The sequence below is a fragment of the Stenella coeruleoalba genome (genome assembly GCF_951394435.1).
Source record: "Stenella coeruleoalba genome assembly, chromosome: 3".
In the NCBI taxonomy this organism is placed as follows: Eukaryota; Metazoa; Chordata; class Mammalia; order Artiodactyla; family Delphinidae; genus Stenella; species Stenella coeruleoalba.
In genome coordinates, this window is record NC_137148.1 from 89,354,573 (window position 1) to 89,374,012 (window position 19,440).

Sequence of the window (19,440 nt, forward strand, 5' to 3'; positions counted from 1 at the left end):
GAATCTCCACAGGAAACCGCAGTTGTCAAAATGGTTGTTATAAGCTTGGCCTGTGAATAAAGTGGTTAGGATGGTTAAGAAGATGGTAATAGGGGTAGGACTGAGTTCTAAGTCTGTTGTGGCACTTGTAGCTGCTTGCGCCTCTGCAACATACCTAACCTCCCTGAACCTCAGCTCTCCTATCTGTCCAGTGAAGGATGAAAGGCTGTGCCTCATAGATTATAGGCCTGAGGACTGAACCCCGGCATACAGGAAGCACTCTGTAAGTGGTTAACTCCAGCTTCACTCTCACCAAGAGGCATCTTACTTTCATTCTGCCCTATGTCCAGTCCAAGAAGGAAGTCCACGTGGTCCTAGTCTTTTGTTCATAGTAGGCACTGATTAGATTTGCCTCAGAGAGAGGACCTGGAATGCCACAGTTGTCTTTCTTAACATGACATAAATGACATAAATCATTTCTACAAAAGGAGTGAGGAAATTCTAAATATACTCCTCCTCATTAGAATCTTCAAGGACAGAACCTCGTTTACAGTGGAATTATAGTTCTTCCTAAAATGACTCCCAGTTTGACATGAGCGTACAGATGTCTTTTCATTTCTCTCCATTCCTTTTTCCCTCAGCCACAGTAGATCATAGTTTGCCCTCTCATTTGATTGGCAGGTATCTTCATGAGGTGAAGGTTGTTCATTGTATATAGAAAATTGAGATAATTGCCTGTAGGCAAGTTGCAGGGGCTTAATGTCATAATGCGAGCTAGGAGGCTGGATGTGACTTGGTGACAGATGATAGATAAGAAGCTAATGCAAATATAGGGGAAATTGGGAAAAAATATTTCTGAGCTTCCTATATAGTTACTTCCAAGATAAAATAGAAATTAACTAGCCCCATTTTTCAGCGATATTTTACTCTTTTCATCTGTTAGTGTGGATGAAATAATATTAATTTTTAATAAGTGAGTATGATATTATGATATGAAACCTCCTGGTTCCGTTCACAATTGATTGACTTAAAAGGATTCATGTTTGGAGATATTGGCAGTGTAACAAATGTTTGACTACTAAACATGATAATGACAATGAAAATTTAGTTAATTTGTGATGCTGTACTTATTTCCCAAGGAAATATAATTCATGTATGATAATGCTTTCTCTGTACTCTACTTGAAATGTACGTAGAGGTTTGTGTATCAGATAAATGTGTGCTGTGATGCACTTGAACATGCTGGGAATCTCTAATTATGTTAAAAAATTGTTTTCTTAGTGCAGCTTTATACTCATTATATACTCTACACATTTAGTTTTTGAATAGATTCATGGCATGATAATTACATAATCATTCAGTACAGTAGAAACATCATTATGGTCAAATACTAATTAGCTATGAAAATGAAACAAAACAGAACCTAGTTCACAGCTTATTATAAAAAGCTATTTAATATTGTACAAAACGAAATGTATGGTTGAAATTATTATTTGCTTTAAATTTGAGTCATTTTCTTCCTCGCTGGGAAGAATCAGTGTTTTGGGTGCTTGCTACCTAATTTATTGCTTGGACACATTATATTTTATTATCAGAGCCTTTATAGCCAGCTCTGGGTAGTAGAGCATCAGAGAACTTGAAGTGGGAATTCTGGGTTCTGAACCTAGGTCTGCCTCATGACTTCTGCAGAATTAAGGGACTGGCCTAAGTCTTCAGACTACATGTTCTAGAGTTCTTCACATACTGGCTCTAAGCCTCTGGGCACATGGGGTTCAGTAGTAAGTCACTCATTTCTGGGATGCTGGTTTGAACATCTTTGGTGCTGGACATGAGTGATCCTCAACTGCTTTTCTTCTCCCGTGTATCTGAGGAATATAATATAGTGTAGTTGATAACAATGAACCCTGGCATTTGTGATTCTCCAGGTGTGTTTGTGATAGGAGAACAATCAGGCAAAACGTGAGCTCTGGTGGAGGGCAGTGGGAGGGTGCAAATAGGTTGATTCCTTCAGGTAAGTCTGTTAAGCACACCTCTCAAGGGGGCAGTATTCTCACTCTCCTTGAGACTTGCTTCTGTGGATAAAAATGGGGTTTTGCCTAGCACTTTGAGGCTTCAGTGCCCTTTGTAGATATGTTTTTGCCTGCATGCTTCAGCTGCTCTTTTCTTGTATACATGTGGAATCTCAATGAACGTAAATGGTGTAAGTTAGATCTTGTGATCCTGATGTATATACTACAAGCCTAATAGGAGCCAGAGACGTTCTTATTGTCATATATTGTTACCTTTGGTATCTCACAGTACTGTCTCAATCAAAAGTGCTTCAGCTGATAAACAGCTTATAAGTCAAACATTTTATAGGTTTTACGCTACATCCTCTTTCTTTTCCTTCGTGCTTTTCTGTTATCCTTCACTTTAGTTTTGGCCACTGTATTAGTTTTATTTCCTGACAAACCATTTGCAATGCATTTGAAATATACAGGACACATATAGGATAAAACAGCGCTGCTAGGCTTTCTGATGCACTAAATAAACAATGCTAGCTTGTTTGGACCAAGTCTGATATCACTGTGGGTAAGAGGGAGAAGTGGTTGACTGACTATTCATTTCTGTGTTCCTGAAATTACAAAATTATGTAGGAAAGCAAAATATTTCAGATCATGAAAATATTCACTATTGAATCAGTTATATTATTAGTCAAATATCCTCTTTGATACTGCTTATTTTATTTGAAGATAATATGATGCAAATTGTTTATAAAGTAAAATCATAAATGTTACAAAGAGTGCATAATTCATGAAGTCTGTGACATGATGATCTAGAACGTTTTTACTCACAGGCAAAGCCATGAAGCAGTGAGGATCCAGCAGAGTTATGCTACTGAGAAAACCAAGGATGTTAGGGGATTCAACTGACAATTATTTAAATATCAAAGAATTGAGAGAGAACTTTTAGAAAAATGATTAAGTCCTTGAATATTTTTTATAAATATAGTTATGTTTAAAACCATCCTGTAAAAATGAAATGTTATGTGAAGGATGTCATAATGTACTAATATAAAATATTGTTGGAAAAATTTTGCCAAAAACCCTACTTCATTCTAAGAATTATACTTAGTTGCAAATATTGCCTAAACTTATTTTAATAGTCGTTATTTCCCTTTTCTAGCCAAGTTCCAATCAATTATTTTACCACCATTTATTATAAAATTTCATCCTCTATTTTAAGTGGATTCACTTCAAATGACCTTTCCTCTAGAACCAACTCTCTTGGATAATAAGGGCCCCTGTGTATAAAATATATATGTGAATTATGTGATTCTGCATGTATAGCCGTACATTTCACTGTGTTTTAATGATCTAAAATGAATGAACTAAATGAATTTTAATTGAAATTAGTTGTGACTAAAATGCAAACAGACAATTTATGTATTTTCTTGTTCAGTGAGTTAGGCAGGGATCAGGATATTAGCGGTATAGGGCTGGTTATTTTAGAAAGACCAATAAAACCATATGTATATAAGTCATTTTCTGGGACATAGAAATAACTTAATTATAGTTGTATTAATGTCTTTCATTTGTATAACATTTATTCTTAGAAAGTCTGAGTCATTATTTCATTACTCTTTGTACTGTGTGGTATTTGTTGTGATGAAATTGCCTGTTCTCCAAAAGTTTTACCAGACTATTTCTTATAATTCTTCTCCTTGTGTTGGCTTTATGACTGTCTATGACCTGAAATCTCACAAATAAGGTGGAAAAGTTCAAATATCTTGAGACCCCAATAGTAAAGCGACTGTTTTTGCAGGTATCTTGTGGTCTACAATCCTTCAGAACAAGACCGAAACTCAGTAGTCTCAGTCTGTGTGAGCTCCCCGACAGCGCAAGTATCCTCTGCTTCAGGAAAGCCCGTGGAAATTCAAATGAGTGCAGTGTGGGATACAGCAAGTACTGTTTCACAGACAGCCTATGAGGTATGTGCTCTCTATAGAACTTAGAGAGGCAACATGAAAAAAGCATAGCCAGTATATAGTTTATATGTGTATTAATATATATCCCTGAGAGCTGTCAAGTTGGTGTATGTAAAGTGGTTAAAGTTGTAAATGCCAGAGGATTTAACTGGTGAGTTAAATGACACTAAAGGAAAATAGATCCTGTGCTTTCCAAAATATTAATATCTTTGTTAGTATGTGTGTTGTATGTTATTTTTAGAATGTTATTAGTATGTATATTGTATATCTTTGTATATCTATTGTAACTTGTTCCTGAAGTCATGAAGTAATCATTTCTCATAAAATTTTGAATTTTTTGTCTAACTTAATTTAATGACAGTTATAAATATTGAAATGGAGATAAATACCATCCTTCTAAATAACTTGGGATACTTTCAACTTTTCACTGCAAAGGTGACATTAATATACTGTGAAAGAAAGACTTCCTAAAATAAGTAAGATGCTTCTTTTCTGAGATAATTATGGAAAAAATCTGGATTCAAATAATAGACATTTTGGGGGGGAAATGTCTTAAAATAAGCAATATTAAACTGAACCCCCATATCACTGGAAAGATCTAAATTTTATAGTTTGGAGTACAATTTAAATTGTTCTCCAAACCCTAAAGACACAGACATAAGCTAGGAACTCTAAAAGAAAATTAAAAGCCATTGCTGGCTGCTCTTATAAATTCATAATCCTTTAGATAGAAAGGAAAGTATAACACCAGTTTTGGTCAGATTTTACAGGAAACACCCCATTTAGAGAATGGAACAGTAGCTCCTGGAAGGCAGGAGTCATGTCTCATGGTGGGTGCATCCTCCATGCCTTGTTCAGTGTCTGCTGGCCCCCAGGCATTTGATGGCTGGTGTTGATTGAACTAATGTGCTTAATTTTTATACTGTTACACTTACCATTTTTATTTTTAATGTACTGAAATATTATAGTATTATTAAAAGATTCCTAATAATTAGGAAAAATCATTGTTCACAATAAACCCTTACCTTCATGGAGAATTTCCCTGTCTGAGCATCCATATGAGCACCGTAGGACAATTGAGGATGGTCACATAATTTCATATATTGGATGAAAGCAGTAATGTCTTTGATAGTCTTACCCACTTGAAGTTATTAGTTTCCCTGGATAAACAGAGATGTGGATACTCTACCCATAAGTTATCAAAATATATTTATGGAATATTACTATATTCTCTTTTTTAAATATGGTAGTTTCTCCTTTTTACTAGAAGTATATATGGTTTCCTTTCAGTAGATACATTTCTCTTTAATAAATTCTCTCCTTTATCTTGTAAAGATCTCTTTTCTAGCACAGATGCCACCATTGGGACTGAAAGTATATAAGATTTTGGAAACAGCAAGTTCAAATCCACATTTAGCTGAATATGCCCTATATAATGGTCATATAGCAAATAAAGGAATTTTCAACATGAATAATATAAAAAGTGCTCAAGAAGATATAACTCTAGAGAACTCCTTTATTAAGCTGCGGTTTGGTCACTCTGGGCTTATGGAGGTATGTTCTGAATAGTTCTGAAATTTATAGAAGTCTTGTCACTTTTATTATAATATATGCAGATTACTTCTGCAAAGTGGGAAAAGTGGACACAGATTCTCTGGGAGAAAGGATAGATGAGCTATATGTACCTTCTCCTTGTGGTCCACAGTGACCACTGCTCCTTCTAAGTGTGGTTTGTGGGGGGTGCTGCTCAGTGGACTGTTTGTTATTTGTCCACAAGATAAGTATGGAAGCTGTGGCTGTTTAGAAATGTTTATGGAAACTTTAAAGTAATTTGACTGAGTAAAATTATGCCTATTGAATCTAATAATAAAAAATTTGAGTGTATATTTGGCATATCACTTTAATTTTTCTAGTAATTCACTTTCATTGTATTTTACAAAAATATTGTTCCATGCATATTGGAAATAAAAATAAATCCACTCCTTTGCTACAGAAAGTTTGAGAAGTACTGGTCTAATCTCTTAATTTGTGTATCTCTTTCTTCCTTGGTGAAATGTGTTCTTTTTGTTCCTATGGCAAAGATTTTAAATCCTAAGGTTAAGTATAAAATTTTGAGTGTTTATCTAAGAATTGTGACTATTAGAGGGTGAATGTTATCATTTTTGAATCTATTGCCGGGTAATTTTTTTTTTTTTTTTTGAAATTGACATATACGTGTAACTAGATACAACTTGTTAATGTCTTAATTGTGAGTTACCTTAATTTTTTTTTTTTTTATCCTTAGGAAATGATAAATAAAGGAGATGGTAAAAGTCATGAAGTAAAAGTGCAGTTTTCATGGTATGGAACCACGAGTAAAAAGGACAAAAGTGGTGCCTACCTCTTCTTACCAGATGGGGAAGCCAAGGTAAGTGCTGGTGAGCTGAGCAGTGAATAAGCACTTATTGAAAGAATAATGAGGAGCAAAATAAATGCATCTCAACATTTTGTTATCTATTAGGAATAAATGAGTTGGCTCCATTATATATATCATTATTGACACTTAGCAATTTCTAGTTGAATGTTAGATAAACAAATAATTTCTCAGAGTTGAAATTCAGTTAGGATGCTACAGTGGACAAATGCTTTCTATGGAAAGAAGCTAGATTTGATTTAAGATTAGGGTGCTGCTGTGTTGTTGTGTACATATGTGGCATGGCATATATATAGACACAAAATTCCTAGCCATATGAGAAAAATAGATTGACCACTGAGCCATTTTTCTCCTTAAATTTTAGCACTTTAAAAAGCAAACAAAAAAATGTTTTCCTACCCTTGACTGTAAAGGTAGTATATGCAAATCTTAGCACATTTAATGCAGAAAACTAAGAAAACAATAAAATTTGCCAACTATTCCACAAGCCCATGAAAACCTCTGCCAACATTTTGATATATTTTTACTGTCTTTTATTCTGTGCATATCTTTTTTCCCCCATTTTTAAGTTTTTGTCTTCCTACATGAACATATTTTATTTTTCATTGAGACAGTGCTCACAATTTGATATGTTCTTTGAAAACACGGTTTTTTTTTGTTTTTTTTTTTTGTTTTTTGCGGTATGCGGGCCTCTCACTGCTGTGGCCTCTCCCGTTGCGGAGCACAGGCTCCGGACGTGCAGGCTCAGCGGCCATGGCTCACGGGCCCAGCCGCTCCGCGGCATGTGGGATCTTCCCGGACCGGGGCACGAACCCGTGTGCCCTGCATCGGCAGGTGGACTCTCAACCACTGCGCCACCAGGGAAGCCCTGAAAACACAGTTTTAATATACACTTTTGTGTTTTAAAACTTTTAGCTATAAGATGAATGAGGTCTGAGGGTCTGATATATAATATGGTAACTAGTTGATAGCACTGTATTATATAATTGAAATTTGCTAAGAGGGTAGAACTTAAGTGTTCTCACACAAAAAACGTGTGTGTGTGTGTATATATGTGGGGAAAAAAAAAGAATTTCCTATTGTTGCATATGTACATTTTCTCCCAATACTTTACTGCTGTAACATTGTGATAAGCTTTCTCTGTAGCATTCTTTTTGTACAGTGCTAATTATTTCCTGAGAATAACTTTCCAGAAGAGTCATTTTGTGTCAGTGGAGGAAGCCTTTTAAGGCTTTTGACATATACGTACTACTTATCTTCCCTCTAGAAAGATGGCATACATATTCACTCCCACCAGTGTTTTTCTGAGAGTAGCTCTCTAGTATGCTATTCTAAGCTTTGAGAATTAGCCATATTAAATGCTTTACCTATAATAATGAGTGAAAAATATTTTACTGTTAAGATTTTTTTGATTATTAGTGAGGTTGAACTTTTTTATGTCTTTATCTTTCATATTTATTTTATGAGTTTCCTATTTAAGTTCTTTGACCATTTTTCTATCAATATGACTTGTGGATCTGTAAGTATTCTTTATATATGGTAAAATTAATCCTTTTTCCTATTTATTGCAATCCTATATCCTATTTATGCTCTCAATGTGTCATTTAGTTTGTTAATTCTTTTATTTTTCTGTTATGTGGTAGTTTTTAATTTTTGTGTAGTCAATTTTGTATTTTTTTTCTTTAGAGTTTCTTCCTTTGCTTTTACACTTACACAGGTTTTCTCCACTTTAAGATAAATTAAATATTCTCCGTATTTTGTTGCCTAGGGTCCTGTCTCCTGAAAAAGTTACTTTTGTTCTAGAAAAGCTTGCTAACCAAAATCAAATATAGATTTTAAGAGATTGTGTAGGCCACACTCAGGATTCTAGTTATTTGTCATTGTTTCTGTTTTTTTAAATCAGTGAGGAATTAAAGATAAGCTACAGCTCATAGTAGGCATTTCAGGATAGGCAGTGTGGATCCTAAGTATAAGCTACATCAGTGTTTTCTCACTTAACAGCTTTTGTGATTAGACAGGCATTTTGTTTTGACTGACATTTTCTTTTAAAAAAAAAAGTAGCTATGCTATAGAATGTTATACATGGACAATTATAATTACTAACTTATTTTAAATGATTTTATCTTTAAATAGCTCTAATATTAGATAGAAGGATAAAGAGAATCATCATATGTTTACAAAGAAGAAATAAAAGAACATCAGGGAAAGAGACAGCTGAGTTTATCAGAAAAAGGCCCGGACATCACCGTCCTAGGTTTCATTCTCCTCCATTACTTTCTATCTATATGGTAATTAGGTACAAGAACTTTGTTAACTATAAAGCATTATATTAATTTCAGAATATTTTTCTCTAGCCAAAGAGGTAAATTTGGAAGAAAATTACACAGTTCTGAAAATCTTGTGCTACATTGCAAGCCTAGCTTTTTAGGCTATTGTTGAGCTTTCTAAGGTGTGTAATACTTAAGAAAATAAAATTCTTCATAAATGCTTTAAATTTTGTTTCTGTGTCATATAAGCTATGTGTTTTATTCCCATAGTTTCTTTAATCTAGATTCTAAATAATGAAAACTAAACCAGTGGTTGCCATAGTTTTTCCGAGTTTGGAAGTTGGCTTTATATTCAGCTAGTTCTTGTGAGTAAAAGGGCAGTGTTAGAGTAGTAAACCTGACTGTGATTAAACTATGTTTCTGATTCCTGCTTCCTGTTTGCTTAAGATGATTCCCTGTGGTCATCCTAGCCACCTTCCCAACCCCTGAACTTTAGGGAGCCATGGTTATAATAAATGTTTACCTGAGAAAATGTCACTGCTATAGAACGATTGCTCATTCTAATAAACAACATATGGACAATATAGAAAGATTTTAATTAGAAATTTTTATATCTGGGAGAAATGTTTGTAGATCATCTAGGCCAATCAGGTTGTAAAATTTTTATTTTCTATTTTCAGCAGTTTTTGTCTAGTGCAAAACCTTATATTCAATTTTTGTAGCATGCACATATTCTGATACCTCGTAAGTTTTGCTTTTCACTTAAAATTACAAATATCAGGTGATATACATTTGCCAGTTTGGAAACTATAATAAACATTCCTTGGAAAAACTAAAAGCCAAAATACTTTTCTTAAAAATGTGATTTCCTCCTCAGCCTTATGTTTACACAACACCACCCTTTGTCATAGTGCAACATGGAAGGTTTTTTTCGGACGTGACTTGCTTTTTTGAACATGTTACCCACAGAGTTCGACTGTACAACATACATGGTAAGAAAACAGAAACGCAGATGTGAAACAAATGTATACTGATTCTTGAATTCTTGTTTTTCTTTTGTTGGTTTTAATAAATTAGCAGTTGGTTTTCGGAGATGACAATCATCTGTCTAACCTTGACATCAGACTTATCATATGATTTAAAATGTAGTATTTACCCTTTGATAATTAAAAATGGTAAAACATTTAACGCCTTACATATACTTGTTCTTTTCTTCTGTATATCTTCTCTTTACTATTACAGTATTTGTCTTAAGTCATGTGCTCATTTCTCAGATTTAAAAACAGTATAGTGGTTTTATTTTATAAAATGGAAATTATATTAAATGTGGCTTTCAATTAATGGATCACTGACTATCTCTGTCACACACACACACACACACACACACACACACACACACACACGGCCTGCCTTAAATATAGAATGTATTGTCATAGTGTACTACTAGAATTTAACTTTAAAAGAAAAATGTTCTCTGCTTGTTCTGCTTGTTTATGACTCTTTAGCTTATAGAGCATAAAATCAGGCAGTTTTCATTGCTTTTAGGACAGTATTGAAGCAGCTTCTTTGTTAATCAAGTGATAAGAAGTAGGCCTTTGATCTCATTAGAAACTGAACTGTGGACCGTGGCACTGGTCCTTCCATAGGATTTGGGTGGAGCTGTGGTTCCCAAACAATCTCAGAATTGTACAGTTTTGTTGGTTGATTTTGAATTTGCTCTTTTTAGAATGGAGTACTCTTCCAACCACAAGTTTAATCCTGATAACCAGGCCATTTACCATTATATCAACTCTCTTAGAAAAGACCTCATAAAAATGCCACTTTAAATGTTTTGTTGCTGTTAGCTAAGATGAAAAATTAGAAAAGGAAAATATTCTTTCCCAGAATCTTTAGGCAGGTAGACAATAAAGCATTTCAAAACCAGTGATAAAATGAATGGGCAGGCCCTGTTTACTTTTTAGGTTTTGTGCGGAAGCAAAGGCTGCTGTGTTCAGGGAATTTCTTGGACAACTAAGTTCAGTTTTCAAATTTCAGTGTCTAAATTTGATTTTGTTTTTAGTTAACTTTCTTAAACTTCAAATCTCAACGATGTTTGCCTTTTGGTAGAATTTCAGGTGTGGACAAACTTTCTCATGTGACTTCTTAGGTGGTAATGGGATATGTTTTCAGGATTACCCATGATTTGTATGTTGAATTAAGAAGTAAAAGGTCTTCTAGAAGATGGTAAAGTCATATTAGACACTAACTATGTGTGTTTTGCAATTATCTGAAATCACTTTGCTACCTACAAGAAAGTTTGTAGTTTTGAAATAATCTTTTATTTAGTTTCCCAAAACCTTTGAAGTCAGAAACACTATTTTTGGCTATCTCTTTGTACTCTTGCATAAGCCATTGTTTACTGTTTCTGAGAGCCCTAAAACTCCATCTTCACCTATGTTTCACCAAAGGTTTCATTTTATGGGTAGAAAATAGCATGATCACACAGGAGATGTGCTTATCTACTTTGTAAGTTTGCTAAAACTATTGTGTTTTAATGGAGAAGTTCTTCCTTGAATATAACATGGCACCGTTTGGCACAGATCTCCATCATCAGACTTGGTTTACTATTGCTTTTCATCAGTTATATTTAGGGATAGGCTGTGTCTCAGAGTTGCTGAAGCAACTCATCAGAAAAATTCCAACTTCTCAACAGGTATATTTGCTTAATTGCTTTTGCTTCTGTTTAATTGCATCCGTCCATCAATGCAACTTCTGAGTTTTCTTCTGTTGGCCATGGGATCTGGGTCTCATATCAAAGGGTGGTTTCTGTAAATTAGAGGGCCCTCTTCTGCTTCTGTGGCTGTAGCCTAGCTTGCCGTCATGCTTCAATGGCCAATTTGGAAATTAATAGGCTCTGACTTGGCCCGTTTACTTATTCCAATAAACACACTCATCAGAACTAAATGCTTGTCTTTTCTCCTCTTCCCCTCCCCTCCTGTCCCCTACTGAGCAGTCAGAAATGCCCAGTGGCTGACAGCAGCCCTTTAGCAGGAGCAGGGGCCACGGAGAATTCACTGAGCCCCAGCTCTCCAAGGTGGCAATGCTGGCTCTGATTAGTCAGTTAAGGAGTAGAGGTTGTTTTGAACGGAGTACTTAGAGTATTAGCATAACAAAAATACTAATAAAAAATAAATATGCAGACCTCAGATTGCCTCTGGATGTCTCAATGAGTGGAATAAACTTGAGCTCAAGCCTTTTTTGCTGATGGTAGATTTTTGCAGCTTGGAAGCAGGAAACTTCAGAAGTTTGTGGGAAATGACAGATAAATAAGTTGGATATAATGTGAAGTTAACTTAAAGTGCTGTTCAGGTGAGTTTTACTGTACTTGCTTGGACTGAACCTGAAACCAGCATATGTAACTATTCAAAGTGGCAGATCCATCTTTCTTTTTGCTGTCTCAAGCCCAGAGCATTTTTTTTCCCCAACAAGACTACAGTTTGTGAAAAATGGAGATATTAGATCACCTGAAAGGCTTTCTTCCAAACTATATAGCCTCCCATGTTTGTATCTGAGCTCCTGGGAAAAAAAAGAAAAAAAGCCCAGTTCTAGAGATAGAGCCTTTTCTTGGTAGCCTCTGTGACCCATTTCCATCTGTCCTTTTCTTTCATACACTATTGCGTGAGGGTGCAGGTTGTCTGGATCCTGTCTTAGTGGGTTTTAATTAAATCACTAACCCAGGCCTGTGACAGAGATGTGAAATCTTCAGGGTGTTTGACTCTCTAGGTGTTCATAGTACCTGAAAAGGGTTTGGTTATGCAGCGCTAAAGCGTCTGTACTAAGAAATACTTGACAGCTCTTTTGAACTTTGGCCTCTTTAAACTACGCTTCTGAGTGATTGATCAAAATGCATAGACAAACTGACTTTTGACCTTAGGTGCTACGAATACTTCAGCCAACTTCCAAGCTTTTATAGATTGGCTTTGTTTTTAAAGTTCTTAAGATAACAAAAATATCTATTCTTGAACTTAACTTATTAAACTATTTTCAGGCATAAACTAATTTTGCCCCCTTTAAACTGAGTGGATATGGTTATTTGGATGAGTATTAATGACTAGAGCCTGTTGTTAGTACCAACTTCTTGATCAATGGGGGTTGGGGGGAGGGAGACTATTAATATTTTAAGATTACATACTGAAATTGTATGTTTACTAAACCAGTTAATCACACAAAAGATTTTATTATCTCTGAGCAAGCAGGGTGAAGAAACAGAAAATGAGTTTTATTATAGATTGTCTTTACTGAGTATCCGTTCATATTAAACCTTTCAAATTCCATTTACTTGAAACATTCTTTTAAAACCTAAGGTAATGCAAACCTGACAAAATATATTTAAATTTCTCAATCTCCTTTTTTAGTTACTCTTTGATCCTTCTCTCCATAAAGTAACTTTTGCCCAATTTAATCTTCAGCAGAAAACAAAGTCAAGGACAAAAATCAACCAACACTTCCCAAATTACATAAACTGTGTGATCATTGTTGATTTTGAAACAAACTGAGTTGGGAGGCCCGGGTGCAGCCTGACTTCTGATTTTGTTCTTGGTTTGGTATTTAACTTCAGTTTCTCTATTTGTGTTCTCTCCAGATTCTGAAAATAATAAGCAGTACAGTTTAAAATCTCTCTCTTAACATCATTTAAGCTATTAAAAACACTGTGATTTTATTTTCATTATTGTTCAGACATTACATTCAAAAGGTTTTTAGAAATATTAAATTAGAGGAAATTTTGTGCTCACAAGCTTTAAAAGCTTCAAAAGATCAGAGATTTCTAATGAAACATCATGCTTTGCCTTATATCAAGTTAAATAAATCCTTTTTATGGTGACCATAACTTAATGAAATGCCCTTTTAGGACTATTTTATGATTTCTAAAAGATTATTTCATTTATAGAAAATAACATTTTTCTGGAGGAAAAGGTGGGAGAGGTGGGGATTAATTTTTCTTGTAGTGTAATCATCTTTCATTAAATTGAAGCTGTAAATGTTACCAGATATGCTGCTTTAGCTTTTATCATTAACCTTGGATTAGAAGATAGAATATAATACAAGCAGAAACCCCTGTACCACTTTGTGTTATAGGAATTTGTTATTTTACCATCACAAAAAATACGTATCTTGCTGTGATGTTATGATCAGTAAGTGACATTCACGAGCCGTAGTTTCATTTGTCTTCAGAGTTGTAATTATTAGACTGGTGCTATTTTCTGACATAAACTGCTACTTTGAAGAATTAGGTTGCTATGGGTTACCAGTGTATCATGTTCATTTTCACTGGCACAAGGTTCAGGTTCCAGATCTGTTAATATATACCTTCAAGGTATTTTTCCCCCCTCAGGACTATGTTCTCCTAGGCAGGTGTTTGTGAGTGAGTGAGTGAGTGAATGTGTCTGTGTAAACCATGTTTCAGCCCTTAGGAGAAATACCTTAAACGCAGTAAATACTTTTGCCTGTTTTCCACCAACATATTATGAAAGTACTGCATGTAGTGGATCTTGCCAAAAGAAAGTACACAGTAGCCTGGGGGTAAAATGTAATGAACTGCCATCAAGAAGTATGGAAGAAAAGACTTTCCTTTGGCTGAAATGACTGATAATTTCCTTCCAAGGACATATTTAGCAATCAAAGAGAAGTTGCTTTGTTTTTCTTCTGTTTTGAATATATAATCTAAATGGATTCATAACATGACCCTTGACTTTTAGAGAGTCAAAATGAATTGTATCCAGTTAAACATATAAGAGAATCACTTTGGGAATTAGAGATCTGAATCCTTAGTTTCGCCTCTAAGCAAACTAGAGTGACCTTGAGTTTGTTCTTTAACTTCTTAGGAGAGAAAGACTAGATGGTCAATTAGGTATCACCATCAAAGAGTCTTAACAACACTTGTTTTCACATCAAGTTTCTTTGGTGCTTGACTCCTTGCTCCTAAATTCATCTTCTAAGGATGCTTGAATCTGCGGCCCTCATCCCTGGAGTCCTTCCACTTACAAACAAGGTCTCACAGCTTCGCTGAATTTGTTTTTATTTCCATAAAAAGATTCATGAGGATATTAAAATGGTTTATAATCAATCTCTCATTTTTCCCAGGACTACGTTCCATATTTAGTTTGATTTAAGAGTAAAAAGCATTAAGTAAGTTATGGCTAGGCAGACTTAGGTAATTAAAACATTTTTGGAATATCATAATATACAATTGACTGCTAAGAATTTTTTTCCTGTTAATTGGAACTTTTAAAAAATGAAGTAAGTAGCTATGTGTCAAATCTGATTATTCCCTATAGGCGTGAAAAGGAAGGTTATTTTAAGGGACTATAAGCACATTCTGGTTACACAAATTCAGAACTCAGAGGTTATCTTGGGGGCTGTTTGACAGCAGCTGCTGCATTGAAGGCATGGCTTCTTAGTGGGAAATAGCATCATCTCCCACAAATATGTGTGGTACTAAACTCAGATGAAGGGAATAGGGATGGGAAACACAGGCAAGTGTGACGGTTAAGAGCTCCGACTCCAGAGTCAGCCCATGTACATTTCATTCCCAGCTTCCAAACCTGCTCTGCCGCTTACCAGGTGTTTGACCTTGTGCAGGTTATTACATACATGGTCTCGGCTTTATCATCCTAAAAATGATGACAATAATAGAGTCTTCCTCATAGGAGTGTTGGAGGATTAACTGAGTTAATGTACATAAAACCTGACACACACTAAGTGTTGTATCTCCTTAAGAAGGATGTGCAGGCCTGAGAGAGTGGTCATTGGAGGGTTGAGGCATTTGGAGAAGATTTGATAAAGGAAGTGAGTTTCTGAGATGCTAGGTCTTAGAGAAATGTCACTTGAATGGGTAGAAAAGAGGAAAAGAATAGCACAAAGTGTGAAGTGATGTGGGTGAGATCAAATTCCCTTGTTCCTATAAGAATTTGAAGAATCTGTGTCCGTTACATATTTGTAATTTGACATCTAGTTTTCCTTTATACATTTAAATATTTGCAAAGGGTTTTATTTTTGGTATACTGTAAATATTGACATTTTAAGATAAGCATATCCAATGGGTGGCAATTTGATACTAAATCATGCATTTTTTTTTAAGAGCTCCTGACTTATTTATTTATTTATTTATTTAAAATTTTTTTGGCTGTGTTGGGTCTTCGTTTCTATGTGAGGGCTTTCTCTAGTTGCGGCAAGTGGGGTCCACTCTTCATCACGGTGCGCGGGCCTTTCGCTGTCGCGGCCTCTCTTGTTTGCGGGGCACAGGCTCCAGACGTGCAGGCTCAGTAGTTGTGGCTCACGGGCCTAGTTGCTCCGTGGCATGTGGGATCTTCCCAGACCAGGGCTCAAACCCATGTCCCCTGCGCTGGCAGGCAGATTCTCAACCACTGCGCCACCAGGGAAGCCCAAATCATGCATTTTTTAAGAGCCTCAACAAACTCTTTTACTTTTTTTTTTTCTTCGATACGTGGGCCTCTCACTGTCGTGGCCTCTCCCATTGCGGAGCACAGGCTCTAGACGCGCAGGCTCAGCGGCCATGGCTCACGGGCACAGCCGCTCCGCGGCATGTGGGATCTTCCCGGACTGGGGCACAAACCCGTGTCCCCTGCATCGGCAGGCGGACTCTCAACCATTGCGCCACCAGGGAAGCCCCTCAACAAACTCTTCTTAAACAGTCAAATTTCATAGCATTATTTTCTCCTTGAACTCATATTTCCATTCTACTTCCTCCACCAAATTTTATCTTAATACTTTATGCTTGAGAGTCTTATTATTGGTCAACTTTTCATTCTTCTTCTGAAAGAAATATATATATATATGTGTTTTAAATATATATATATATATGTTTTAAAATTCTGTCATCCTAAAACTCGAAGTATTAAATTTCTTCTGGATTGAGTTATAAAAATTGTTATAGTATATGATTGATCAAAATGTATAATTGATCTATATATATTACCACTTTGATCATTTATAAACTTTAATAGAAATATTTTTCTTAATGACATGAATTGTACCGTTTGTATCCTAAATGTTTATGCATTCATTGGTAAATGTTACTTATTGCTAGAAGAGATAGGTTTCAGCATTGATTTTTTTCTTCTTGTTCTTATAAATGAAAGGCAAAGGAATGTTGCTAACATAAATAAGTAGGTGGAAATTGAAGGAGTTTAGTTATGAGAATGCCATTTAATTCCTTGAACTCCTTCTGAGTTATATTCCATAAATCACAGTGATCTATTGCCAAACATTAATCAATTATTTTTAATGATCTACTGTCTGACAACTTTACTAGGTAACCTTCAATTTTGTTGAAAGCCAACAATTGGAAAACCATGTGTTTTGCAAAAATATTTGTTCCCTGGTTGTTGAAGTTCAATCAGACACCAATACTTCAAATTGTTTTTGTTCAGCCCCACTTGAGTTAGGGTGGGTGAGAGGCATGCTGCTGCCTTTTTTTTCTTTCTTTTTTCTTTTTTTTTGGTTAAGCTGGGAGAAGGAATAGTGAAAGTGTGGTTTAAAAAAAAGAAAAGGAAGAACCACATGCTTCCATGGCAGGTCTGTTTCAGTGGAATCTGAGCTTCCTATCTAAAAGCACCTTGGAAAAGAGTATGTTTGCAAGAACAGGAAGTAGGCAACTCCAGAGTGACTGTCAGTGTGGAGGCAGGCAGACCACTGAGATTGCTCCAGCATCCTTCCTTCTCTGTACTAGAGCAGCCCAAGTCTGGACTGTGGGTCATGAGCTGTTTATTCGCCTCCCAGGTTAGTTAGACCACGTCTGTTTTGGATTTAAAAGAATGTTACTGATGTAGGTGTTATGTTCCTCCAAAACAGGGCTTCTAAAAAACCTGTTGTTTTTTAAAATCAGTGTTTATTAGAAAAAAAAATGACAGATTCCCAGTTTTGTTGTGTATGTTTCAGTTATTAGGCCTTTTTCACATATATCATACTTAATTGGTAGAATCTTTAACCAGAATTTGTAATCTGTGTGATCGAAATGCTATACCTTTCTTATTATGCATTTACTTTTGTGTTATTGTGAGAAATATTGAAATGAAGAGCATAAAGTATGTAGACTAGTGCCTAGCTCATACGTTGATCAGTCAGCAGTGGTAGTTATTTATCTAGTGCTTTATAAATGAAACACAGTGATGCATCATTATTTTCTTAAATTTGAGTCTTGGAATGAAATTTACTAAACTGTGTATTCCTGAAAGCAGACGTTAAAATTTTCACTTGTGGAGAAATAATCAACGTGAACATTTACAGGCCTGGAAATCAGCAGGTACCTCAGAGAATAAATTAGATCTTGTAATGGATGATAAGTTGAGTCAGTCAACATGGATAAAAAGGTCATCCGGTTGTGGGAATTACTACCATTTCTATTCTTGGTACTTTCAGATGGGAGTACAGTTTGTTTGTTTTTTTTTAATGTAGTCATGATAATATTTGCTCTTTAGAAACATTATCTACATGTTGACCTACTAAATTTATCATTGTTGTGTATTGTCATTTAAGTGTATGTGTCAAACTAAGCAGTGTGTGTTAATTAATAATCATGTGTCAACTCCCAGTTAAGTTGGATAAGTTTACAAAAACAGTGTCACAAAGTAAATACACACTAGGAGAGTTACTCTTATATTTTTGATCATTTAAATACAAAACAAAATACTCCGAAAATTGAAGGGGAGATATTCAAAATTAGGAGCCCTGGTTTTTCATGACAGTTCTTATTGCCTTACTTCTGCTATGACATGAGGGCTCAGGCCTTCTCTCCGTTCAGACACAGATTTGAGGAAAAGGGATGAGGACAGCAGGTTGATAGCAAGGTTCCATTTTTGCCCCAGAGCACACATTTTAAGGACAATCACTGAAAGACCTTGCTTTAAATCCTGGGTGGGTTTTTTGAGGATTTATTTTATATTTGATTTCCTATCTATGTCACATTTCAGTTAGACTTTTGTTTGAAGGCTTAAACACCTCTCTTAGGGCTCTCACCTTCACTTTTCATTTTCCCAGGTGGGTGTGGGCCAGTTGCTGTTTTTCCATCTTGATCTGATAACTTGTCCTAAGCACACATTGAGTGCCACTAATAAGATATTGGATTCTTGCTGGAGTGAGAGAGGGGCTCTCTTGCTCTTTTCCCCAAGCTGCTGCCTCTTATTCCTATAACTACTTCAGTGTCGTGAGAGAGGCGTCCGATTTATATTCCTTGGAAAAGTATGCCTTGCATTTCAGAATTGTTAGAATAAGGTGGTCTAGGCAGGTGGAGAGGGCTGAATTAGGCTGGTCCAGATAGATTTTAGAATGATCTGACATGAAGAGAGTAGATTGTGCAGAAGAGATACGCCTAGGATTCTCCAGAGGCCCTCAGTTGCTGCTCAGAGCCATGACCCCAGCCTTTCCATCTGCATGACTTAGTCATTAGACCATCCTGGATATTTGCTCCACCTCTTCTTTCAGGCACAGGGCATGTGTTCAAGGCACCCTCCAGTTTTTCTCTCCATACTCAAAGGAGTATGTTTCTTGGTTTCCTTAAGACCAGTGCTGATCAACGGAGTCAAGAGGGTCTTGCCTTCCGACCCTGATCCCTTGCCTCCTTAGTTTCATTTTTCCCTGCCATCTTAGAAAATAATCTTTTTTAAAAATGCTTAAAATTATTTTTATGTATAAAATGCAAATTATATACATGTATGTGTGTGTGTCTATTTACACGCATACTCTTTTGACAAAAATTACACACATTATGGACATAACATAAAGTCTCTCTGGAATCTGTGTCTGGCCCCTATCCACTG

The 19,440-nt window shown here is 35.7% G+C and overlaps 1 protein-coding gene across 2 annotated transcripts in view; it reads left to right on the forward strand.

Moving 5' to 3' along the window:
* Nucleotides 1-19,440, forward strand: part of MAN2A1 (mannosidase alpha class 2A member 1) — a 159,576-nt gene that overhangs the window by 110,244 nt on the left and 29,892 nt on the right. For both annotated transcript variants that reach the window (XM_079916619.1, XM_079916620.1), the window contains 4 exons: nucleotides 3,784-3,949; nucleotides 5,282-5,500; nucleotides 6,231-6,353; nucleotides 9,504-9,618. In XM_079916619.1, the coding sequence (XP_079772745.1) occupies nucleotides 3,784-3,949; nucleotides 5,282-5,500; nucleotides 6,231-6,353; nucleotides 9,504-9,618 (623 nt within the window). The remainder of the gene's footprint in view (nucleotides 1-3,783; nucleotides 3,950-5,281; nucleotides 5,501-6,230; nucleotides 6,354-9,503; nucleotides 9,619-19,440) is intronic.